This window comes from Arctopsyche grandis, chromosome 12 (genome assembly GCF_051622035.1).
Source record: "Arctopsyche grandis isolate Sample6627 chromosome 12, ASM5162203v2, whole genome shotgun sequence".
NCBI lineage: Eukaryota > Metazoa > Arthropoda > Insecta > Trichoptera > Hydropsychidae > Arctopsyche > Arctopsyche grandis.
In genome coordinates this window covers 13,352,148-13,379,135 of record NC_135366.1, presented here as the reverse complement: position 1 = coordinate 13,379,135, position 26,988 = coordinate 13,352,148, and the positions used below count along the sequence as shown (strand labels likewise).

At 32.9% G+C, this 26,988-nt stretch overlaps 2 protein-coding genes across 4 annotated transcripts in view; one reads left to right on the top strand and one right to left on the bottom strand.

Annotated features, from left to right (window-relative positions):
- Window positions 1–4,140: 4,140 nt before the first annotated feature.
- Window positions 4,141–26,988, bottom strand: part of LOC143920309 (myogenesis-regulating glycosidase-like) — a 950,780-nt gene continuing 927,932 nt past the window's right edge. The window contains exon 10 of the mRNA XM_077443137.1: window positions 4,141–4,397. The gene's annotated coding sequence lies outside the window, so the exon portion shown is untranslated. The remainder of the gene's footprint in view (window positions 4,398–26,988) is intronic.
- Window positions 12,154–15,685, top strand: LOC143920311 (protein yellow-like). Of its 3 annotated transcripts, none has more exons than XM_077443139.1 (2): window positions 12,154–13,936; window positions 14,492–15,685. In XM_077443139.1, the coding sequence occupies exon 1, from the start codon at window positions 12,354–12,356 to the stop codon at window positions 13,794–13,796; it is 1,443 nt and encodes a 480-aa protein (XP_077299265.1). In that variant the 5' UTR covers window positions 12,154–12,353; the 3' UTR covers window positions 13,797–13,936; window positions 14,492–15,685. The 3 variants fall into 3 exon arrangements, with proteins under 3 accessions (XP_077299265.1, XP_077299266.1, XP_077299267.1); XM_077443140.1 differs by having other exon boundaries at window positions 12,154–14,145; window positions 14,546–15,685; XM_077443141.1 differs by having other exon boundaries at window positions 12,154–14,164; window positions 14,471–15,288.

Below are 26,988 nucleotides of genomic sequence, written 5' to 3'. Positions count from 1 at the left end.
AAACTGAATTGCTTAAAACAATTTTGATAGGACGATTCATATTACTTCATACTTTCAAAATAACATTTGATTAAACTTCGACGATATAGTCACATTTAAATACACAATTTTAAACAGTTTCTGAATATAAAATCTATTCCTAATCTAGACACATCCATGTATATAGAAATATAGGATAGGGGCCCCCTCCCAAAATCCTGATTTTCGATTAACATTAATTGAAAATATTATGCATTGTTTTCAGGGACGTAATTTGGGGGGGGCATAGGGGGGCAATCGCCCCCCTAAATTAAGGAATAGTGTGAATTTAGAAAATATTATGAATTTAATGATTAATGAGATACTATGGATCTACATATAAATGCTACGTTTATTTCAATGCTACGGTGTGGTCAAAAAACATTTTTGACTTTTTTAAGAGGAAAAAATCCCACTTCTGATTTTTTTTTTAATTATATTTTTATTACATTGATACATGAAATCGTGAAGACCACACATATTTAAAGGGTCGATTAAAATAGTAGAAGAAAAATCTGGTAAACTGCCTACAGGAGTAAACTGTCACTTTCGGTTAATGGGTGTTCACGAAATTTTATATATACATAACTTGGCATTAGGTTTATAATTCTAGATATGAAATAGTCAGTTCAATACGTTCAAAAGTTTCCGAGAAAAACATAAAAATACCTCGATTTTATAGGGTAAAAGTACTACTTCCGGTTGAGATAAAAATAATTTTATATATACATATATAAAATAATAAAAAAGACACACTTTTTTCTATATTATGTAAACGTGACCAGTGATCGATTCTGAGTTGTATATTCAAACAATAAAGTACCTTATTCAAACAAACAGCAGTATTAACTACTAAAACACAGACGAACTCATCTATAATACATGGCGGACTGGTGGTGAAGAACACCTTCACAACTAGATCAGTCCCCATAATATAAACTGAATTGCTTAAAACAATTTTGATAGGACGATTCATCATCAACCAGCGATTTAAATTTACTTCATACTTTCAAAATAACATTTGATTATACTTCGACGATATAGTAAGATTTAAATACACAATTTTAAACAGTTTCCGAATGTAAAATCTATTCGTAATCTAGACACATCCATGTATATAGAAATAAAGAATAGGGGCCCCCTCCCCAAAATCCCGATTTTCGTATGATCACAAAACTTTATCTATTGCTATTACGTACATATGTATGTATGTATGTATGAACATAGATAAAGTGAAAAGACAGTCGGTAGAAATTAAGTTAATTGATAGTTTTTTAGTGACACAGTTTGATGGTCGATTTTTGTTGACCATGTGAAGATTTTTGGAAAAAAAAATTTTTTTTTAACATTTTACATTATATTTTTTTATAATTACTTTTTCAAAAATAAGCTTATTTTTTTCATATTTTATAAATCAATAAGGTGTATGCAAAGAATATTTTCCATTTTTATTCCGATATACATACATATTATGTAATTTTGATTGGGGATTTTAATTTAATCTCCTCGAACTGTTCGAGTGAGGATCTTAATTTTGTTTTATCTTTGTTAGATTTAAGTCAAATCAATTTTATTAAAAACAATTATAATGGTTCTATTTTAGATTTAATCTTCACTAATATTGATTGTGTTAATATATCTGTATCAAGAGCGTCTAATCCTTTAGTTACAGAGGATATTTATCATCCAGCACTTGATGTTGATATTATTTTTAATTCAGCTAAAGTTAATATTAATAATATGTTGTGTTCTGATGGAAAAATGATACCTGGATGGAAATTTGAATATGGAGATGAGCTGGTTAAATTAGGAAATAGTCTGGCCAATTGTAATTGGAATGAGTTGTATAAGTGTTGTGATGTAAATATAGCTGTTTCCACCTTCTATAATATTGTATATAATGAATGTAATGGCATTTTTAATAAAAAGAAATTTGCCCAGTTATCCAACGATTATAAGTATCCTAAATGGTTTTCAAAAGATTTAATTAAGATTATTCAAAGAAAAATTTACGTCCATAAAATTTGGAAAACAACGAAATGTTGCATAGCACGTGCTGATTTTGTATATCTGCGTAAATTAGTAAAATCAACTATGGATGAATGCCGTAAAAAATATATTTTAAATTGTGAAATTGCACTATCTAAGGAGCCGTCTGCTTTCTGGTCACTTATTAATTCTAAACGTTTTACTAAAAATATGCCTGGCACTATGATTTATGAAAACTGTGAGGTACATGGTTCCCAAAATATTGCTGATAAGTTTGGTGAACATTTTAGCAATATTGTGCGGAGTTGTCAATCTGTACAAGGTCAGTCTAACAGTATATCAGACAATGGCTGGTTCCCTTTTCCAAACCTAGATTGCTGCAATCAAAATGACTTAATTTATGGTTTTAACAGACTGAAACCAAAACTGTCGGCTGGTCCAGATCTCATTCCCGCGTATGTGTTGAAAGCTTGCAAAGCTCCTTTAACGCAACCACTATGCTTTATCTTCAATTTGTCATTAAATTCGGGAATTTTTCCTGATTTTTGGAAAATCACAAAAATTGTTCCCATTTTTAAAAAAGGTGACATTTTATCAATTACAAATTATAGACCGGTTGCGCTACTTTCTGCTCCTGCCAAGGTGTTCGAGGCAATTTTACATCGGTATATCTACAATCACTGTGAACCATATTTGATCGATCAACAACATGGATTTAGAAGTTCTCGTTCAACAGTTACTAATTTATTATGTTTTTCCAATTATGTAACCAAATCGGTTGATGCGGGAAACCAAGTTGATGTAGTATATACCGATTTCATGAAGGCCTTTGATATGGTAGACCATAATGTTTTGTTTGTGAAGTTAAGAAATTTTGGGTTATCAAATGGCTTGATGCAACTTATACAAAATTACTTTGAAAATCGGAGGCAATTTGTCTATTTTCACCCTAATTCCTCAAATGAGTTTATTTCACATTCTGGGGTACCTCAGGGGTCCAACTTAGGGACATTATTCTTTTTAATTTACATTAATGACATCTCAAAAATAATCAAGTATTCAGACTATCTTTTATTCGCCGATGACCTTAAGATTTTTATGACAGTTAAGTCTCATAGTGACGCAGCCCTTCTCCAATTGGACTTAGATGCGCTGTCAAGTTGGTCTGTCGATAATAAATTATTTTTTAGTATTCAAAAATGCGGTGTTCTCAATGTGGCAAGATCTTCAAATCGCTTGATTTATCCATATCGCCTAAGTGGTGTTGAATTAAAGTTTGTGGATGAATATTGTGATTTGGGGGTCTTGTTCTCGAATAATTTTCAATTTAAACGACACATAGACAATATTTGTTTGCGAGCCACAAAAATGCTGGGATTCTTACTAAGAGTTAGCAAACCTTTCCAGAGTACGTTGGTGCTTAAAATTCTTTATGAATCTTTAGTACGTAGTATTCTAGAATTTTCTTCTATTATATGGAATCCTACCCATATAACTCATTCATTGAAGATTGAGAGAATCCAAAAACGGTTTCTCAGATATCTTTATTTGAAACAGTATGGTTATTATCCTTGGCTATATCCTAGTGCATTCCTATTAGGGGCGTTAGGTTTCAACTCATTGGAGTCTCGTCGGAATATGTTACTGGGAAGGCACTTTTTTAAGCTGTTGAATGGGATAATTCACAATCCTCAGGTTCTAAATGAATTTAGGTTTAATGCACCTAGCAAATTCAGGGACTTGAGATATCGTGATTTGTTTGTTCCTCCTGTGGCTCGCACAAATATGTTGACAACGGCTCCTATATCTAGGGCTATATATCTGCTCAACCGGATTTCTGGTGAAATTGACCTCTTCAATATAAAATATACTAATCTGGTTGAGTGGTTGTTGAGGAATGCCAGTGGTTGATTTTGCCTATTAAATATGAATGATTGTTATTACTTTATCTATGTTTTTTTTTTATGATTTTATGATTTTAATGATGTTGTGTCAATATTGTTATTTTTATAAGTTATTATTACTGTTATGATGTTATTTTTACTGAATGACCGGCCACAGTGACGCGTTGGAGATCTCTGTAATGTCACTTTGGCTAATATGTTAAATAAATAAATAAATAAATAAATAAATATAAAAGCCGCTTTTATGCCGCATTCTTTTATGATGCATTCTATTTACCTAGGACAAGGGTTAAAACGAAATATACAATGTAATTTATGGATCTATTTTGTTTTTGCCATTTTTCTTGTACCTAAATTTGTTTATTCCCATTTTTGAAAAATTTATTTATTTTTTACCTTGATTTTTGGGGAGGGGACAAATTTTTTTAACCCTGGTTGGGCCCCCTTTGACTCCTGGCAAGCACTGATTTCAGTCCCAGTCCGCCACTGTACATACGTATTAATTTGGAATGTTAACACATGCCGATTGCTCATTTACAATGATTATTTTATTTTGAGACTGCACTTCAAGTTTTCGAGATTCGCTTGAGAATTTTTCGCATTCTTCAGATTATTTTTGGTTTATCAATTATTGAGAAAACGTGAATCGATTTCAATACGGAATTTATTTCTCTCCAATTATTTTTTTAGAATTTTACAGAAATATATTAGATATTCGCAACTTGAATCATGACGTCACTCAGAATAAAAAATATTATAGAATAAAAAAAACTTCTACGGACAAAAGGCGTCGAAAATTAATTATTTAGCACAGTGGCGTAGCGTGAATTCCAGGCATCCCCACCTCCCCCCCCCCCCCCCATATATTCATATTATTTCGTTAAAGCAAAATAACTTTAGAAATATAATTATAATTATAATTCCAAATTTATAATTTATTATAATTGTAATATTATAATATTATAATCTGGACTTATCATTGGCAAACACAAAAAAATCATATGCACGTATGCAGCGGTCGTACAACTTTTTGGTTTTCGATTTTTTCCCCAAAAATTATGTTTTCAAATCCTACGTATTCAGGGTTTTTCAACTGAGTTCCCCAAAAAATATTTCTTAAAAAGAGTAAAATCTTACGTATGAACGGATTCTAGACCAAGATTCGCAATCTTAAATGTACTCGTATACGTATGTACAGTGGCGGCTCGTGGATAAGATATCTGGGGGTGCTGCGGTTGATTAAAAATAAAAAAATGTTTATTTGGATTATACATATTTTACTATTAACATCAAAATTATCACAATTAAACATTATATGTATTTTATTTCATTTAAAAATTGATTCTTCTGTCTTTTTTCCTTGAAAAAAGGTCTATCACCTTTTCTTTAAATTTTTCACTGTTCATAATCATTTTTTTTTCAATTGACAGCATAGACAAAGCCGTCAATCTTTCTTGAACCATTGTGTTTTTTATATACATATGTATGTCTTTATTCTATTTATTAATGAAAAACACCGTTCTGGCTCAGAGGTAGTTTGAAGCAGAATTTGAATAAGCTTTGTTAATTCCACACGAACTTTGGATAAATTGATTGCAAAAATAAGTTTTAAAAATATTAATAAATCATTAATACTATGCATTTCTTTCCTTGAGTAAAACACTTCTAATTCAGTTTGAAGTTTTTCTTTATTTAGAATTGGATATGATTCAACGGATAGTAGTAGATCTTCCATTGGCATTTTCTTTCAGTACTTTTCAAAATTTTCTTTATTAAATAATATCACAGCTTTTCATTCATTAGAAAAAGCATATCTTGCTTTTATATCCTTAATAATAACATCGCACATATTTTTGGATTCTATAATATGTGCGATAATATATGCATCACATATTTTTGGTTTCTATTCGCTATAAGAATCTCGTATTTGTATAATGACATTAGTAAAACTTTTTAAGTTTTCATTAATTGAAAATGCATCGATATTACTAGATTGCATCTGGTTATAAATAATTTCTGAATGCGGTATTAATTTGTGAAAAAGTTCTGACTAAAATAAAAAATTGTATTCAGTAAATTGGAAGAATCTGTTATTGTTTCATCAGTATTTTCGGAAGAATATTTAAGTTCTTGAAAACATTGGCTCAGCTTCTCTTGATTTTGATACCATCTTAAATACTTAAAGTGACGTGTGGAAGGAAGTGTAGAAACGTAGAAAGTGTAAGAGGTGTAGAAGGAAAGGCAAAAGGTTCAGAAGAAATGACGAAAAGTGAGGAGAAAGGAAAAATGACGAAAAGTGTCGAGCGCGCGGCGCGCACACAAACGCATCAAGAAATATGTATACTGTTGGGAGTGCAGTACGGACCAAGCTTCAAGCTGCCCCCGCGCCCCTCCTTCGCCCACTCGGCATATTCCATCGAAAACCGTACTGCACAAAATCATAAACGATGCCTCACTTTCTGATATTATTACCACGATGTATGATCATTATTGGGTGTATCGGTGTGCGGGCGAGCTTAATACACGCTTAAATAATATTTATATTTTCATATAATATACATACATTTATGTATATAATAATATTAAATTTTTCTCAAATTCCTTGGGGGTGCTGCAGTACCGCAGTGCGTATGGACGAGCCGCCACTGCGTATGTACACATGGGGTCTACCTGACGTCGAATTTGTTCGTATAGTATATAGAATCTTTGAAAATGGGCGGAGTCAAGGGCGTTGTCATGGGTAGAGTCAACAAATCCCCCCTCATACCCCGCATACCCCCCCCCCAGTCCGAAAATTAATTAATTCATTCGAAAAATATTTACCATACTCCCAGGAGCACGAGGGTGGTCCGATAATTACCTAGCCTACAAAAGAAAAACGAAAATTTTGGAAAAGTGGCGATTCATTTCTCAACATAGTCTCATTTTAGCTCGATACACTTGACCCAGCGATGCTTCAACTTCTTTAACCCGTCTGAAAAATACGTTTTCTCGAGGTATGCAAAGTAGGCCTCCATGGCGGCGATAAACTCCTCATTCGACTCAAATTTCTGCCCGGCGAGTGACTTTTTCAAGTTTGGAAACAAAAAGAAGTCGCACAGGGCCAAATCTGGAGAATACGGTGGATGGGGCAGCAGTTCGTAGCCCAATTCGACCAATTTGGCCGTGGCGAGGGCGAAGGTGTGAGCCGGTGCGTTGTCATGGTGGAAGAGCACTTTTTTCTTCGCCAAATGGGGCCGTTTTTTCCCAATAATTCGGCATAGTACAGCCCTGTGACCGTTTTGCCCTTCTCCAGGTAGTCGATGTAGATCACACCTTGTGAATCCCAGAAAACGGTGGCCATCACCTTTTCGGCCGATAGGACAGTCTTCGCCTTCTTCGGAGCACGTTCGCCGGGTGAAGTCCACTGTTTCGACTGTTCCTCCTTGGTCTCTGGTGTGAATCCATGTTTCGTCGACGGTCACGAAATGACGCAGAAACTTCTTCGGATTGCGCTTAAGCAGCGTCAAACACTGCTCTGAAGTGTTCTCACGGTTGCGCTTGTTGTCCGGAGTGAACAGACGCGGCACCCATCGCGCCGACAGCTTTCTCATGCCCAAAATTTCATGCAGGATATGACCCACGCGGTCTTTTGAGATGCCTACTGTCTCAGCTATCTTGCGCACCTTCAATCGGCGGTTTGCCAATACGAGATCGTGGATTTTTGTCATATTATCCTCCATGGTAGCCGTTTTCGGGGCACCTGGGCGTGACTCATCAAAAACCGACGTGCGACCACGTTGAAACTCGTAAGGGCGTCTGCACACTTGCCGGACCGTTCGTTGCGGCTAGCCCGTTGCGTATGCCAGTACGTCCGCTTTCATATAAATGAGCGATAGCCGCCACACTGACGGACTTGCGGCTACCGCTGCGGCCGGTCCGCACCTGCCGATCCGGCAAGTGTGCAGACGCCCTTAAACCAATTTTTGTCGGTCGCCATCGAAGGAGAAGAGTCACGGTACACAGCATCCAAGCGCTCTTTGATTTAGCTGCGCGATTTCCCTTCCAAAAACAAGAATCGAATCACCGCCCGATATTGCTCTTTTTCCACTTTTCTAAAATCCGCGGACACGCCCGTTTCCACACGCGATCAAAACAAAACTACGATTATGGCTCACTTGTCTTGCTTTTTTAACCATGGAAGTGGATCTACGGTGAGATTAAGATTTGTGCATTTTTCTGCAGTTTCATAATTGCGGGGGGTTGGTATATGTATCTGTACAATATAATGTCAATAAGCAGCTATCGAAAACCGGAACATTTGGCTGTCCTGAAAGGTCCTTTCGGGACGACGAGATTGATTTATATGACAAGCGAGATGCGAATGTAATGAAGCAAAGCGAGACAGATCGATGCTTGTCAATGCGATGCGTTACCACCGATCGATCGATCGTTTAGTACGCGGGGATTTACTAAAAATGTCGATCACATTATTCGTTACGCATGTGTGTGCTTCGCAACCAATCGTTCGTAAAATGTTCATATATACTTATGGTTTCTATGGGTTTCCGAAAACCTGTTAAAAATCAAAAGTTTACGGAAACCCGTTATTTAATCTAAAAACTCATTTAATTTTTGTCAAAAATTATGCAAATCGTAGGACATAAAAAAATGTATGCGTATATATATTTTCATAATAATTTTATTGTTCCAAAATTTGGGTGACAACACTGGTGAAGCTCATACATATGTATGTCTAGTAGATAATAATAAAAATCTCGCAAAAAAAAAAGTATTTGCGTCCAAATTCGCGACTAGTTTCGCATTCGACAAGTAATCCGTTTACCGTATTAAAAATGTGAAGTCGCAATTTCAAGCAAAACACGAAAAAAAATCTTTTGTTTTTGAAAATCAAAAAAAAATAAATTTTAAAAAAATTTAAAAAAAAATTTTAAAAATTAAAAAAAATTTAAAAAATTTTTTTTTAAAAAATATATTTATTTAGTTTATTAGGGGCTGCGCCCCCGACAGAGGCCCCATAGGGCAGTGCCTCTTGCGACGCCCCCGATAGGGGCTTCATGGGGGCCGAGCCCCCTATGGCGGGGCCCCATGGGGCTGCGCCATAGGGGCTCCTTGTGGCGCCCCCAACAGGGGCCCCATGGGGGCTGCGCCCCCTGTGACGCCTTCGGCGGGGCCCCATCTGGCTGTACCCCCTGCGGGGACTTTGAATCCTTTGAACAACGACAACCACACAACAACGGCACAAACATTAGTGTTTTATATAGTAGATAATAATGTACATTTATTAATGAAAATTCAAAAAAAATCTTTAATGTGACATCTATATAAATATATTAAATTGTATTGAATAAACTTTATTTGGTTTGAACACTTGATAATTTTGTTTTTAAAATATTACATAGATGTCTCTTTTTTTTATAAAATTTAAACATATCGAACAATATTCATAAGCATATCTATTTTATTTATAATTTTTTCTTAGTAACAATACAGAATTATTCCAAGTCGACATTATGGCGTATGTACACATAGACATATTAGAAAACCTTGCTGTTTTATGCATGTAAAAATTTATATAATATTTATTTCATTATTTTTTGTTTTATATATACGAGTAAATTAACTGAAATCAATTTCTTAATTTCATGAATATTATAATGATAATATTTTTAAATATTGAATATTTAATTTCGAAACAAAGAAACATACATTTTGGGTAAACATACTAAATATTCAATGACTTTCACCATTTTCAAGGATTATTTTACAAAATCAATGTACTATATTTATATCAAATCGTCTTTATAAATATGACTAACACACTATACATACTACAAATTTGAATTCCTGGTTTATGTACTTTTCAATTAGATTATTTAAAAAATATAGGCCTTGAAATTCAAATGTAATATAATTTTCCATTGTAGTACTTGCTATTTATTTTAAATGGGACGTTTGAAAATAAGTAAAAACCAGCAATTATTATGTCATTACTGTATATATGTATAGAAAAGGTTATAAAATACAATAGATACAAACATATTTATAGTTCTCAGCCAATTTTTCTTTGATTTCTATTATTTTCATTATCACTATCATTATTATTTTCACTATCATTCGATTATTTTTTAAAATACTTCCTATTGTTACGGTGGAAATATATGTATATAATTCAGATCATACTATACTATATATTTTAGTAAGGGGAAGTCTGTCTGCCTGTATTGATTCGTCTGCCTTTGGCGACATACCCAAAATTACCTGCAGGAAGAATCTGTTGCTAAACAGGATATCTCTGGATGAATACAAATATTGAATAGAAAGCATATATGTACATACATATGTCAACAATATTATTGCGTCATTATGGAACGTTATTTACAATTCTAATTGTAACCACTGGAATATTGTAACAGTTTTTCCGATTAAGTTTCAGGGTTCTTCACGTATATTTAAATTTTTCTCACGTATCATACCATTGTTTGTAATGCTACAAATATGCGTATTGTTCATTGCTAGCCTAATAGACAGGTTGTCAACAATGCAATTGGCAATCCTAATAAGATGGTGGCAAACTTTTACTTATTCGGCTGCTTTTTAATCTATGGACATGTTTCAAAAGTTTGTATTGAATATTCTAGCATGTAAAGCCGAACCATATATTATAATCATATTGCCGAAATATTAAAAATATACCTCACTAATTTTTTATTCATCAAAAACAAATTTTCAATGATATTCAATATACACATCCCTAGTAGAGCTTGCATACAATTCAAAATAAATTTTCACAAAAGAAAATTATGATGAAATAATAATAAATTTATTATTACTCACAACAGATATGCATTTTTTAATGCCAATCATTCACTTAAATCAGGTGCGGTTTTACCCATTAACTAAATAAGCTTGGCTTATACCGGGCTGACACGATACGAGTGCACTTAGACAGAGTTCGTTAATTTGGTCACTTGGACGTTACTCCCAATGTGGCAACGTAGGAGTAACGAATAGACTCGGTCTGAGTGCACTCGTATCGTATCAACTCGGTATTAGGGCACCTCATTTGAAAGGGCCTCATAGATTAAGGTTAATATTAAATTAAGCTACCAATTTTTATTTAAATATCATAATACTAATGTTACTTTTTTTAATGATATAGTTTGAGTTTTATTTTTTAGATATTTTAAGGAAGTAAGAAATATATGGGTCTACGTGACGAGTCAGAATGTTAAATTACAGAAAACACAAATATCGGAAGGCAAAGATCGAAAATCGAAAGATCTCAAGTCGAAAGATCAAAAAAAAAATGGTGCATGGTAAACGGTACATACTCACTTAATTTGAGCGAGCAGGATACAACAGGAACAAGAGGAACAGGCTTTTCCTCCCGTATTCTGCGCGCGCACATTAATTGCGCAGAATACGGGAAGAAACATTCTGCGCTGCAAATTCGAATAACGCTTACCTAAATAAAATTTTATTTAATATTTTCAACAGAGTTTGCATTCTATACATGCATACAGACAGTGGTGTCGCCCCAATTTGGGAAAAACGGGTTTCCAAATTTTTTTCAAAAATTTTATTTATGTATGTATACTTTTTTTTTCATCCAAGGCATTTTTACATGAAAATTCATTAAATTTTCAAGATTTGTATAATTTTTGATAAAAATTATATGAATTTTTAGATGAAATAACGATTTCCGGAAACTTTTGATTTTTAACAACGGGTTTTCGGAAACCCATGGAAACCATTAGGGTGACACCACTGCATACAGATATCATATCAGCTATTAAATACTGTAAACATTGATAGCAATAATCGATAAATTTATCAATTTTATAATTTGATTTAATCAAACTTAACTTTTAACGAAAAAAATTTTGCCAGTTTCAAATATAACGGCTCATATAATCTAATATATAATTTCGAAAGAGACTTTGTATGTATGTTTGTTTATTTGTTTGGTTCGTAAAATCGGTGACGTTCAATTTAATAAAAAAATAAATGAATATTCAAATAAATTTAAATAAAATAAAACTATTCAAATAAATTGTTTACTATTAGATTGGCCATGTATAAGCGGCTTACGTTAAAAACACCAAGCGAAGCCGGGTAAAATCACTAGTGATTTATATGGACATTGGATTGCACTATTTTTGCTATCGTCTGAAATAAAAAAAAAAAAAAACAAATTATAATATATTTTTGAAACCACTTTTAGAATAATTTTAAAATATTTTATTTCTTTATTTCAATAAAATGCGCCAAAATTTAAGTTATGTATATAAAGTAACAGCTATATGTACATAAATGTATGTATGTACTTGTACATGTATTGAGAAATTGCCAGCGTAAACGGAGGGGGACTATAGTCGATTGTGTGTACGGCGCCAGCTGCAGTCTACAGCCGACTGTCGTTATTGTCGGTTCGCAACCATGAAACCGGCCGTGTTTCTTATCTTTTCGATACAAATATATCTAATCGCTGGTGTAGATCTTAATAGCAATAACAATCAAACAGTTAATCAGCATCGCTATCTGTCCAGAAAGCGTGAACAGTTCCGCGTCATCTATGAATGGAATACACTCAACTTCACTTGGCCGTCTAACGAAGCGTACCAGACGGCCGTAAACACCAGCCAGTACGTGCCGAAAAATGTTCTCGTATCTGGCCTCAAAATATTCGGAGACAAGATGTACGTCACCGTGCCAAGGATCAAAGAAGGAGTCCCAGCAACATTAGCCTGGATTCCAGCCACGCCTTCCGAAAACGACACCAGTCCACGCCTAAACCCATTCCCGAGCTGGGAGATGAACACCATCGGCGATTGCCGCGGATTTCAATCCGTGCAAAGTTTCGAGATCGACCTCTCTGGTTACATGTGGGTCATCGACAACGGCAGAACGTCTACCATGAAGCCCAACAGCTCTTTACCGAGCTGCTTGCCCACTCTCACACTGGTCGACTTAAACCAAGGCTTGAACAAAATGACTCGCTACAATTTCCCAGATAACGTAGCAGGTTCGAATAGCTATTTGAATGATATCGTTATCGATGACTCTGAAGGCGGTTTCGCATACATAACTGATAATAGTGGCGCCGACCCAGGTATCATTGTGTTCAACCGTAAAGAAAACCGTTCTTGGAAGTTCCGGGATTCTCGATCTATGGTTGCTGATCCAGACGCGTCACACTTTTCTCTCAACGGCACTGAAAGAACCATGTCAATCAACGTTGACGGAATCGCACTAGGACCCAGATTCATCAACAGCGCCGGTGATGTAGACAGATTACTCTATTTCTCGCCTCTTTCTAGTTTTAAGTTGTACGTTACTCCAACATCCGTATTGAAAAATGAATCGCTATCAACGCAACCTGCATCTTTGAGAGTCGATGATGTTAAAATAGTGGGCGCTAAGACTTCTCAAACTGACGGGATGATCATGGACGAAGAGGGTATTTTGTATTTCGGCCTAATCGGAGACTATGCCATAGCTCAATGGGACAGCAGAACCAATTTTTCTCAAAACCAAGAAATCATTGCCAAAGATAAAAACTTCATACAATGGGTGGATCGATTCGCGTTTGATGTTTCTAACAATCTTTACGTAGTGATCAACAGGTTGCATAACTTCGTCTTGGATAAAGTTAACGTCGATGAAGTGAACTACAGAATATTGAGGACCAACGTCGGAGCCAAGAGTTATCTCTACAGTCCCATGTTGCTTCCTGCTGTCAAGGTGAATCCACAACCACAGCCCAATCAAGGACAGCAAACAGTCACGCTATACAAATCAAAATCAGCAAACTCTTCCCCACAAACGACGATTTCAACGTGGATGATATTAATGTGTTTAACTTACATTCTGTTTAATTAATAGACAAATAATTAGCAAGCATAAATGTATGCGAATACCGTCTGCTTGCGCTCTGGATTTGAAGATACAAATAGAAACGTTATTTTTGTCAAGTGTCTACGTATGTAGTGGTGAAAAACAACATCTTATGATATTCCAACATTGAAGAAATCAAAAGTCATAAAATCGCTTGTGAATTATTTTAAGCAAAGCTATACAAATTGTTTACTAGTGCTACCGTTGACGAGCATTTTCTTATTCATATGTTAAAAATGATGTTACCTGTGTATAAAAGTATACAATATGTATACCTGTGTACAAGATGGTTACGCGACAATTAGTTCACTTCCAAAAGGTTCAACGACAAAATGTACCCGACGATTGGTGCACTGGCAAAACGTACCCTCGACAAAATCTTCACGCGGCAAATGGTTCACGCGACAAAATGATCACGCGACAAAATGTCCATGGAAATAACATTCAAGCGAAAAAATGTTCAAAAGTCCTAAATTTTCTTATTTTAATGGAAAAAGTAACTTTTTATTGTATATATATATATATATATATATATATATATATATATATATATATATATATATATATATATATATATATATATATATATATATATAATAATAAAAAGTTACTTTTTCCATTAATATAAGAAAATTTAGGACTTTTGAACATTTCGTCGCTTGAACGTTATTTCCGTGGACATTTTGTCGCGTGAACATTTTGTCACGGGTACATTTTGGGTTCAACGACAAAATGTACCCGACAATTGCTGCACTGGCAAAATGTACCCGCGACAAATGGTTCACGCGACAAAATGTCCACGGAAATAACGTTCAGTGCTCTAATTGTCGGGTACATTTTGTCGTTGAACCTTTTGGGATTGAACCAATTGTTGCGTCCCCGTACAAAATACACTCATTGTAATTACTCGTGTTTTTCACGAGTCAATTTTAAATCTCGTACTAAGCACCTTGAAGCATATGTACGTACATATTTCGTTTTGCGACCAATTTCAAAACCTTAAAAAAACATTAAAATATACAAGTACCTACATATATAATTTGCCCTTTGGTGCGTTTGTTTTTGGGATTAATTTACATCGATTTCAACGTGATCCCGTATATATTTGAGCATTTAATGTATTCGCTGTACGTGTACCTTAATAATATAATATAAAATGTGATGCTAGTAGGTATGGCTTAGTTGTATGTATAATGTGTAAAAAAACTTGATAACAATTGAAATTTTGAATGTAAACACATTTGTCATCTATTACTCGAATATTAGTATATAATGTATCTATACTGCTGTGTAAGTACTTATTTCAAATTAAAAAATATATATCCATAAATACTTTTTAAAATATTCGGGCTATGCCCTAAAAAAATGTGTTATATTAATTAGGTCAAAGAGGCTCCTAATATATTTTCAACGCACTTATGGATTTTACCGAGAAAATAAAACTTTCATATAAATATACATTATTATTATCAGCATATTAATAAAATATTTTTTCAAAGTATGTCACATATTTTACAAATATGTATCGTTTCATATAATTTGTATGCTATGTCAAAAATATGAAGGTAGGCATGTATGTATGTGTGATAAACTGTTTTACAAATACATATGCTTAAAACACGTTATAAACCACAATCAACACATTTCGTCCATACTTTGCATATCCACATTTAATATAATAAAGTATATCATACATTATTTGTGAAAAATATTTCGATTTGTTATTTTTCATGAACCAATTTTGAATTGTATATATGTACATTTTAAGTTTTATGATATTTTAATTTATTTATGTTATCTAATTTTCATTGTTTTATTAGTACTTTTTTTTATTTATTTCCAGATTTTTTTAATAGAACTTTTCTTTTTAATAGAACAAATGTTTTTAATGGAACAAAACCCTACAATTTAAAATTCCTTTTATTTTAATAATATGTAAAACACTTATAATTTCAGATTGCTTTTGACATCACATAGGAGACAGCATTTACATACAAATTTAATATTAATTGCATTAAGTACATTTTTTTAAATCTTTTTCAAGCAATTTCCTTCTTAACCCCTTACCCGCGGCAACTTTCGCGGTACTTTTTTTAGCGAATTTGTAAATCGAGTTCTCGACCTCTATTGTAAGATTTATTCAGGTGACTAAATATGTCAATTAACAACTGAAGTATTTTTTTTTTAAATATTGAATCACGCCTGAAGTATTTTGTTTCCATAGTGAGTCACTGAATTCTTGTTATTTTACGCATGACGTCCGTCTTTGTTCGAAGGGCTAAAACTTAAACACCACATACATATCTCCAAATATATTGTATTTTAATGTATTGCGGAACTGACTATATTTGTATGTACATATGAAGCCCTTATTGTCAAAGATGGCTGGATTTAGTATTTATTTATGTTTTAATGCTATTTTGTTCTGCTGGTTATTAGCTATCCGTAATTATCAATTGTGACTGTCAAAACTGGCTGAACTTGGTACTAAATTAATTTTAAAACAGGACAGGTATCAAAACTGTATTGTGAAATAGTATCTTATTAAACTTGTCTTTTATAAAAAAAAACGTAATGGGTCTTTTGGCCATCTTTGATACTAGGGGCCTCATGTTTTCATATATTTTTCATTTTCAAAGCAACCGAAGGCTAAATAAGATTGTATATATACATACATGTTTATACCGTAGCTAGGCTTTTCAAGTCGATATGGCGTCTGGGCCATCCCACCGGATGAGTCATCCAATTCTTCTAAAGCGTTGCTATGCAACCGTCTCAACCCATTTAATGGTGTATAATGATATTATACTCATCATGGATAATCAAAAACTAGTATTTCGTGTATATTATATATTTGTATGTATGTGCCATGTACGTACAAATTCATTGATCGCACAGTTTATTTTAGATTTTTTTGTCCAAAAGTCCTTGGCGCCTCGCAGGTACAAATTATGAACTCGAATTATCCAAAAAGTGTGTTCTTATGATTGACAAAACTGTTTACTTTAACAATTTCAAGTGTTCGATCGTCATTTACAATTATTGAAAACAGTTTAATTGTGTTGTTGATTCAGGTGGCTGATAAATCAAACGAGACTTTTATGGCTCCCATTCGATAGAAAAAAATTTTAGCATTCAAATTATAAATATCCATTAAAATGTGGAATTTTGAACATGAAATTGTGAAAATTGATCTGTATACTAGTGCGCAAGTCGAAGAGTATACATAGGTGTTGTACTTGTGTGCGTTGTTTTCCCAAAGAAGTATCAAATTTCTTTTCGCAATCCATAATTTCCTTGTAGCCTTGCCAAAAAGGTTTGTTATTCATTGAACATATTATGTACATATGTAGCTATGTGGAGTACGCTTCACATGAACTGCGTAAAATCTGTGAAGGTCGTTATCTGGTTTGACATTCACACTGGTTTTCATCCGTTTGTAAATAAAACTTCCATTGTGTAATATAACCATTCGTTATTTATAAAGCGATAAAACAGGTTTACATATTGTTAATTTTTGAAATGCGTGATGTTGTCGTTAATATGAGAGAATATAACATCATTTCTTTTGAAAAATCACTATCATTAAATACAACACTAATGAGTTATAATAGGCAAATTAACGGTCTTCATTTTTATTGACTTAAATGAGTCAAATGTTTGGCATTTTTTAAAGGAGAATACAATCATTAAAAAAAAATTTTATGTGACAATCCCATGATTTATCTATGTATTGTTACTACGTACATAGATGAAGTAAAAATTAATTATCATTTATTAAATGTTATCGGAAACATATGTATACCTATACAATATATACAATGACGAATATCGATTGTTTAGTGTGCATAGATGTATTGCTAAGTGGAATACTGTGCTATATCGAAATAGATTCACATATACAATACGTATATTTTCATAGCTGTTGAAAGAGCTGACGTTTAATTTATAAAAATATTTTGAATCGCTTTAAGAACAATCGATTCGAAGTGTAATCAAACGTTTGAGTAATTCTGTTTTGTGTTTGGACTTTTGAATACCATAAAGTCATAATATAACTAATAAGCACACACTTGCACGAATCGATTTTAATTTTTTCCATCTTTCGACTTTCCATCAAGTCACTTTCCTTGCAGTGACCCAGACCCATCTATTCTGAGTTCGAATCAGTCAAAATCTCGAGTTCGAATTTTCGCATGGTCACAAAACTTCATCTATTGTTACTATTTACATACATAGATAAAGTAAAAAACACTAGCCTATATAATTTATCACTACTATTACATATATAAAAGTTTCACCATGATTTATTGATCGGCTTAGGATATAATTGAATTCAAAAACTACCACAGGTTGCAATATGGGAACTGGATATGGAAAATTTCGTAAATATCGGTAGTGTGGACGTAGCCATATATTGTTACTACGTACATAGATGAAGTCATATAAATATGTACGTCACGATTCATAAAATATCTCATAAAATGACATACGTATTCATTTGAAATATTTTCACATGCCGATTGCTCATTTACAATGATTACTTTATTTTGAGACTGCACTTCAATTTTCCAAGATCCACTTGAGAATTATTCGCATTCTACGGATTATTTTTGGTTTATCTCCCACTCCAACTATGTAAACCCAGCCAAAATATAATGCATATATACATTAATTATTGAGAAAACATGAATCGATTTCTATTATCTTTATTATTTTTTTGTATTTACAATAAAACTCGAGATATGAGATGACGTCAACGGGCAAGTTGTTTTTATAACGCACCACGTAAATATTCAAATGGAATTTATTTCTCACCAATCATTTTTGTAGAAATCAAACGATCCACAATAGAATTTTATAGAAATATACGTTTATTAGATATTCGCAATTTGAATCATGGCTTCAAGCAGCACAAGGTCAATATCAAAAGAGAGTCCATTTTTAAATTAGCCTATAGAGGTAAATTTAAAATATTATAGAATACAAAATTTTGGATGACTGTCATACATGTACATACATACATACCAATGGCGTGCCGTGAAAGTTTTCCTGTTTTGTGTCACGATGAAACGTCTACGGACAAAAAGTCTACCGACCCAACGTCGGTTGTGTCGCTAAATGGTTACAGACAAAATTTTGACACGACATAATGTTCACGGACAAAATGATTACGCGACATAATGCTCATACACAAAACATTCACTCAAAGAATCCGAAAAATCTTATTTATTTATTCTTAAGTTTGTTATTTATGATCAAATTTCGATTGGACTGTTTATTTATTAATTAATCTGTCCAAGGATGTTTATAGATCTTCACCACACTTTATATTGAATTTTTGTAATTTTTCATTAAATAAATTCTTTTTTGAACGTACGAATGTTTTGTATATTATATCGGGTAAGCATTTTTTCCGTAACCATTTTGTCGTGGACGTTATGTCATTAGACATTTTCTCCCAGGACGTTTCGTCGTGAAACCGTTTTTATAGCACAGCCTTACTTAACTGTGCGCGAGCAGGACACAAAGGAACTTACTTAGTCCCTAGTCCCCTTTACACCTTGATGCCACACACGAAAGTGAAGCGGTGCGATAAAAACAGAGAGATTTCCACAGCACGACACTAATACATAAATCAGTGGTGGCCACGGAGGCTTTTTTGGATGTAGTTTTTTTTTTTGGATTTGAACCTTTTTTTCGACTTATAAAGAAAGAATACTAAGAAATTTATATTGTTAAATTTATAATTTAAATTTATATTGTCAAGAAATTTATATTGTTCTCGCATCTTTTGAATGGAAATAATTGCAATGAATACTTATGGTATGTTAGTAACTGTTATGCCCGTTCATTGAGATTATTTTTGTAAGAAATTACTGTAGTTCACTAAATACTTTTTTTATCTAAGCAAGACATTATTTAGCTGTCAGCAGGAATATTCATTTTATTTAGAAATAGTACTCTCAAAGGAGCTGAATGGTTAATAAAAATAGGAAATAATGTTAATAACGGATGGATGGACCGATGTTGTTAAATGTAAGTGCAAGCCTAAATACAAAAGTAGATATTAACCTCCCTGACAAAGAGAAAAAAGAATCGAGGAATCTTATCTAAAACTAGCTGAACCTGGCATGCGTTGCAATGCCACATTAAAGCATGCAATTCCCGTTCCCGTTCCCGTTTCTCGATGTGTTTCGATAAGTGAATGTTTCAGTTTCAAATTAATACTTAATAATCAAATTAAATTACAGTAATGAACACATTTGAGATTATTGCGTTGCAATGCCACTCATTCCTGTTTTACCGTTCCCGTTCCCGATTTTTTTAACAGAAACCATCGCGGACATACACAATAACTCAAGTAAGTTTCATCGCAATCAGTTGAATGGTATAGGACCGCATACGTGACAAACAGACTGACAGGCAGACAAACATTGATTTTTATATATACATAATATATGCTAGAAATATGTTACAATACATAATACTTGTTTATTTATTTTATTAAAATACATATTATATATTGTAATGAAAATCTGTGTCAATTGCATATATAGAAAATATAGGTAAACAGGATAATACTGGAAAAATTAATTAAGCCCAAAAAAACCCGCGTGGCCACAAGTGACATATGTACATATTCATCCAATTTCGTAGAATTTCAGAAAAATGTAATCATTTTCCTTTGATATTGAATATAATTTTCCTCGTGATACATTTATGTACATATATTAACTGTATATATGTACATATGTATGTACTATTTATGCAACAGCCATCTGACCAAAAATACAGACAACGTGATCATACCTCCTAATTAATTCGATTAGAGAGCATGTGACGCAAGTAGTTTGAAAATTTAGTGAAGCGTCATCACGTGAAATCCTATTACAGGTGGTTGGTTAGATGCATAATACATACACATACATACGTAGTTAGCTAGTCTGGCTACGAAAATATACGGATTTTTACATCGCTTCCACGCCATAAAACAAGCGTATCCAAGGAGATGTAAACACGCAAATATTCCATGTGTGAGTCACGAAACAGGGATAGAAAATCGATTCAATGTGGGTGGAAGGGTTAGAGAACATTTACATGAACACACCATACACGCTACTGCTAATTTACACCAACTTTATTATTACTGAATATATAAATATGTATAATATGTACATACACAGTTGCATACTTTCATTTTCTAAAAGATAATCCTTCTCGTTTTAAAATATAATTAATCGGAAAGCCAATTCCAAAACTGAATATTCCATAGTATAATATTTTCACCTCACAAAGCTATATAGGTACTTTAAAAAATATACTGTGCCCATTTAAAATTCATAGGAAACAAATTTGTTTACATTAGAATTGTATTAGTGAATAATAATTGTATAGATATATTGAGTAATATTATATTTTTGAAAAAATACGCCCCTTTTAAGGTCCGTTTATATCATCCAGCATTGCACGTAAACAACTCGACACAACACAGCAAGGAAAAGACTACTACCATTCATACTATACAGCATCGCCCGTTTTCGGCACGTTCATACGGCTCGTAAAATAAATAACAATAGACTGCTCCATCAGTATACAAATCAAAAAAGCATAGTCGATAATATTGACAATAGTGAACCATTTTTTCTGCCAAAAGCATCACTCCAACGGCGATCATTGGCAATAAGAGACGTCTAGGGAGACGGAGTTCTTCAGAATTGATCGCAAAAAATCGTAACTTTGGATCGCTAATCCATATTACCTTTTTTGTATGGAAATATGTATGTATATCTGTTTCACTTGAGTGTTTTCTTTATTGATAAAAATGAAATTCTCAATACAAAAGTATTTTAGTAGATTTTTTCAATAAGAGTGACAGGCAAAACGCACCAGGATATATACATATTTACATATATAGATCGTTGATGCACCAGGCTCGGCGCAGACAAATTCTATGTACTATTGTCCAACAAGTATTCAAGTATGCCACGTATACGTTACGGAAGATATCAATGTGTCCATATAGAATATAATAAAGAATAATTATCACACTGCTGTATACATGCAGTTGCCGGCTTGAAATGTACGGGTATAAACGAATATAAAATTAGCCTATTAAAACAAATATTATAGTCTTATTATAAATTGTAAACCTGTGGTCTAAGTTTCATCATAAAATGTATTGGCATTTTCTTCAGACTTGGCAATTACTTTTTAACGATAATTTCACGATCTTATCCAGGTCACAGTCAACTTGGCGCCGCATTTCATCCGGGAAAACGACGCGTCTGAAAACCACCCAGCATATCATGAAACTCTCGATATTGTTTATGCTTCTTTGTTATTTTACCAAAAAAATTAAATAAATTAGAAGCCAACTCTTTTTGGAACTATTACAAATCTAACAACAATATCCTTCTCACTATATTAGCACAATTTCAGATCCAAACCCAGTAGTGCCATCATATTCAAGGCTATTCATTCGCAAACACAATATGTATACATTCGCGTTGAGACTTTGAATCGACGGCCATACTTATGTACATGTACATACATAGATGTAATACATAATGAGTGCTATTTACCGTATATTTCCTCGAACAATGCACAGGTAAAGACACTGTAATGGTAGACTGCGACGTCGCCATTTCTAAGCTTGCAAAATCGCTTCCAACCTTTAGCGGCATTAACGACAACTTCCCGTAACGTTTTCAATGAAATCGTTAACCCAATTAAAAGATAAATAAGTCTGAGCCTTGTTTTCCACACAAGAAGGAAATTGAGTATTAAATTTCAAGTAGGTAGTCAACGTCAAATAGTCGAAAAATACGAGTACAATAACATTTTTACCAATTGAGATCAATTAAAACCAATTGAACGTACGTGCAATATATAAATATAAAATTTAATAATAGTGAGCAACAGACTGTTGTTGATTACACTGAGCAACAAAAAATCACGTTGTTTAACCAACTATATTCGAATATCACAATAATTTTTGTTGGCGTACTCTCATTTAAGAGATATAAGCGCTTTCATTCAAAATTTAGTATTTCTGTGATAGAAGTGAGTAATGGAATCAATAGTCAGCTGCTTCTCCTATTAATTGTAAATTTTTATTGCATTTAAGTATCTAGCGAATTTCCAAAGTAAAAAAAAAATGTTTTTTCGTAATATTATGGGCAGACGTAATATTATGAGTAGAGGTAGGACTGGAAGCGTGCCGTTCTTTGTTTATTGTTCGCCATGCATTGTTCATTTTTATGATGAACCTTTTTTTGCACTCTAGCTTTGTAGTTTGCTCTATTTCCTGGAAAACGCTTCCGGTCCTACCTCTAAGTATGAGCAAACAACACAAAACTGTGCTCCACTAGTAAGAGTTTTTAGCTCGAAATTTAACCGATTTAAATTCAGCACACTTCCAATTAACCCTTTTAAACGAAAACAAAAAATAGTTTGGTCAGAACACTATCCCAATAAATATGTTTCAATAGAAAATACTCAATATAAAATATCATTAACAGTGGGAAAAAATTCGAAGTGAAAATACGTACTTTTGACTTTTGATTTGAACTGGACGACTGCTTAGAGAGATTTGAAAGCTGAAAAGTACTACAAATGAAAGATAAAATACCCAACTATAGAATCCAATATTCTTTTTGAACAAAAAATAGACAGATTTTGAGACTGAACAACACGAAGAAATAGAAAAATCACGCGATTTAAAAAGCACATACATCTCCGAATCTCGAGCCAATCAACATTTTTTATTACCAGATTCGTGTTTACTGGGCATAGATCTATAAGAAACGTCATATCTCGTCTCTGAACCAATTTTCATGTCGAACATTGTAATAAAATGCTTTAAAGATTCGTCCACTCCTCAGCAAGATTTAATTAATTTTTGAGGCACAAAAACATGATCATTGTGTTTATTGGGTCTATTACAGTAGTGGGATTGCTCAAAAATCTTGGTAAAACAGTTATATTTATTTATTTATTTTATTTTAGGGTCAAGAAAAAATTGACCATTTTAGATAATGGAAATGGAGAAAGAAAAAAATATAATATAAATTACAATGAAATACAAAAGAAAAATCAATAACTAGAATAATGCATACATGCATACATACACCTACACATACGCTCGCTTACATACACATTTGTACACACACACGAATTGTTATTGTCATATTCGAATTCAGTGGGTTAATCTTAGTGAAGATTGATTAGTTTCTGCTCCGGTCATTTCTTTTTTTGTTGCTCAGTGTTATTATTTGCACATTTATGCAGAACTCTTATACTGAAATCCATATGTTATGTACATAAGTATGTTATACGGGATGTACATAGATATGTAGGTGACCCTATAGCCGATGCAATTACACATGTATGTATATGAAATATAGCTCTTTCAGCAGTTGACTCGTAATTAATCGGTATTGACGTCTTCATTTTCAAATATTTCTTTGAATGTCATGAGGTTATATCAATCGATGCGATATAAAACGTGTTTGCAAGACAGGTTGTAATAGCTTCAATTGTTTGCACTAATGAGTGAGTGTGTTCACAGTGTGACTCAATAATATGAACACAGTTTTTCTTTTAAACATCAAATATTGAATTTTCAAGTGGTTCTTGTGCGCGAAAAGAATCAATTTGAATATTGATTTTTGCATATGAATCCATAATACCAGGTGATGAATTGCTTTGAAACCTTTTCTCCGGTTGATTACCAACGCTCTTCCAGCTAGAATTGGTCTGACACGAGTCAAACAAGGTATAATACAGAATGAAATAACAATTATGTATATTTTCACATGTTTATTTTAATTTATTTTTATTTTTATATATACCAAGAAGACTTAACATGTAAAACAAATGCGTTTTTCGGACTAATTACAAACGTCTATAAGCAATTATACAGGTTTTACACTATATTTATGTATTTAAATTATTATGTGCGTAAATAAATTGCCTATGATTAAATTATTTAACTGTTTAATTTTATTTGTAAAGTGTTCAGTTTGAAGAGCAAAATGTTCAATTTGATTTGTAAAATTTTTGATTTGGAGTGTAAAACCTGTATATGAATAGAGACGTCTATGAACAAATTAGATAATAATAATATTTCGAGAAATACATACATTTTACAGAGTAGGCAGCATATTTATATAATAATCAACAAATTCGAGATGCTAATAGCTGGAATTTGTAAGAAACTGAGGGGGAGGATATCCATTTAGTGGGTCCGTTACGACAATTAATCTAGAAAAATCGAAAAATTCTAACAGGAGACGGTCGATATGTGTTCAATAATCGGAGACCAATATCTGAGACTGGTTATGTAAACACTGAACGTCTCAGGAAAGTTTTGCATTATATGATTTATTATTTTTTGACATTACAGCTCTATATTATGTTTATAGAGTTGGAATAGAGCTCTATATTATGTTTATAAGTACGTGGACTGATATTGCGTTTGTCAATCGTAGGAATTAAATTCAAATAATCACAGAACACCAGAAGTGGCCACGCAGTGACTAGTAAAAGACGAATACCAGTCAATAAATTGATATTTTGAAAGAAAATAACTGCAATGAATACTTATGGTATTTTATATTAGTACCTACTATGCCCGTTCATTAAGACTATTTGTGTATGAAATTACTGTTGAGGTGGAGGAATTAAACCTCCCCGTTACCTAGAGGTTGTGATTTCTCGACTTTTTTTGATTCTCGAGATTCGAGAATCTCCTTTTCTCGGAATATTTGAATCTCGAAATTTGAGAATCTTATTTTCTCGAAATATTTGAATCTCGAGAATTCGAGATTTTCTTTTGTTGTTTCTCGAGATTCTCGAGAATTCACGAGAAAGTATAATTTTTTTTTTAATATAGTGAATTGATTTTTTTAGCATATAAACTTGAGAACATACAAAAATCAAAAGGACACAAACACTACATACATATGTATATTATATCAGGGGCAGTGGCGGACTGGGACTGAAATCAGTGCATGCCAGGAGTTAAAGGGGGCCCCCACCCAGGGTTAAAAAAATTTGTCCCCCCCCCATATAACAAAATTTTCTTCTTTCCATCACGCTAAAAATCAAGGGCAAAAAATAAATAAAATTTTCAAAAATGGGAATAAACAAATTTAGGTACAAGAAAAATGGCAAAAGCAAAATAGATCCATAAATTACATTGTATATTTCGTTTTAATCCTTGTCATATTTTATTTATTTATTTTTATTTTTTTATTTAATTTACACCAAGAAGGCCTAACAGGTAAACCCAATGCACCTTCCTGGCCAAAGAATATAATGCATCATAAAAGAATGCGGCATAAAAGCGGCTTTTACTTTCGGTAGAAAACAATCAGGGACGTCATTTCAGCTTTTTCTTGGGGGGGCAGGCAAAGATTGGTCAAATTGAGTTTTTTTTCAAAAAATCTTTTTTATATCGGAATAAAAATGGAAAATATAAAATATGAAAAAATTAAGCTTATTTTTGAAAAAATAATTTTAAAAAAATATTATGTAAAAAGTCAAAAAAGCGCCGCAGGCGAAAATTTTTTTCCAAAAATCTTCACATGGTTAACAAAAATCGACCATCAAAATGTATCACTATATCAAAAAATATACGAACATTCGGAAAAATAAACGATACACATCTGTTTTTGAGACAAAATAAAGTAAAGGGGACCTTTCTAACGATTCGCTCCATGGGATGAACAATTTCTAAGAATGTTACTAATGGCATACCACTTAAAAACCAAAATATACTTGCTTCAAAATAATAAAATCTTTTTTTTTCAAAGCACATAGCAGCGTTTATTTTATTAGTTACCCAAAAGTAACATATGTACATAAGAAATAAACGCAGCATTCATAGATCCATAGTATCTCATTAATCATTAAATCCATAATATTTTCTAAATTCACACTATTCCTTAATTTAGGGGGGCGAGTGCCCCCCCAAATTACGTCCCTGAAAACAAAAAATGCATAATATTTTCAATTAATGTTAATCGAAAATCAGGATTTTGGGGAGGGGGCCCCTATCCTATGTTTCTATATACATGGATTTGTCTAGATTAGGAATAGATTTAATATTCGGAAACTGTTTAAAATTGTGTATTTAAATCTTACTATATCGTCGAAGTATAATCAAATG

Coding starts and splice junctions, on each gene's coding strand:
- LOC143920311 (XM_077443139.1), top strand. CDS start 12,354: ATGAAACCGGCCGTGTTTCTTATCTTTTCGATACAAATATATCTAATC.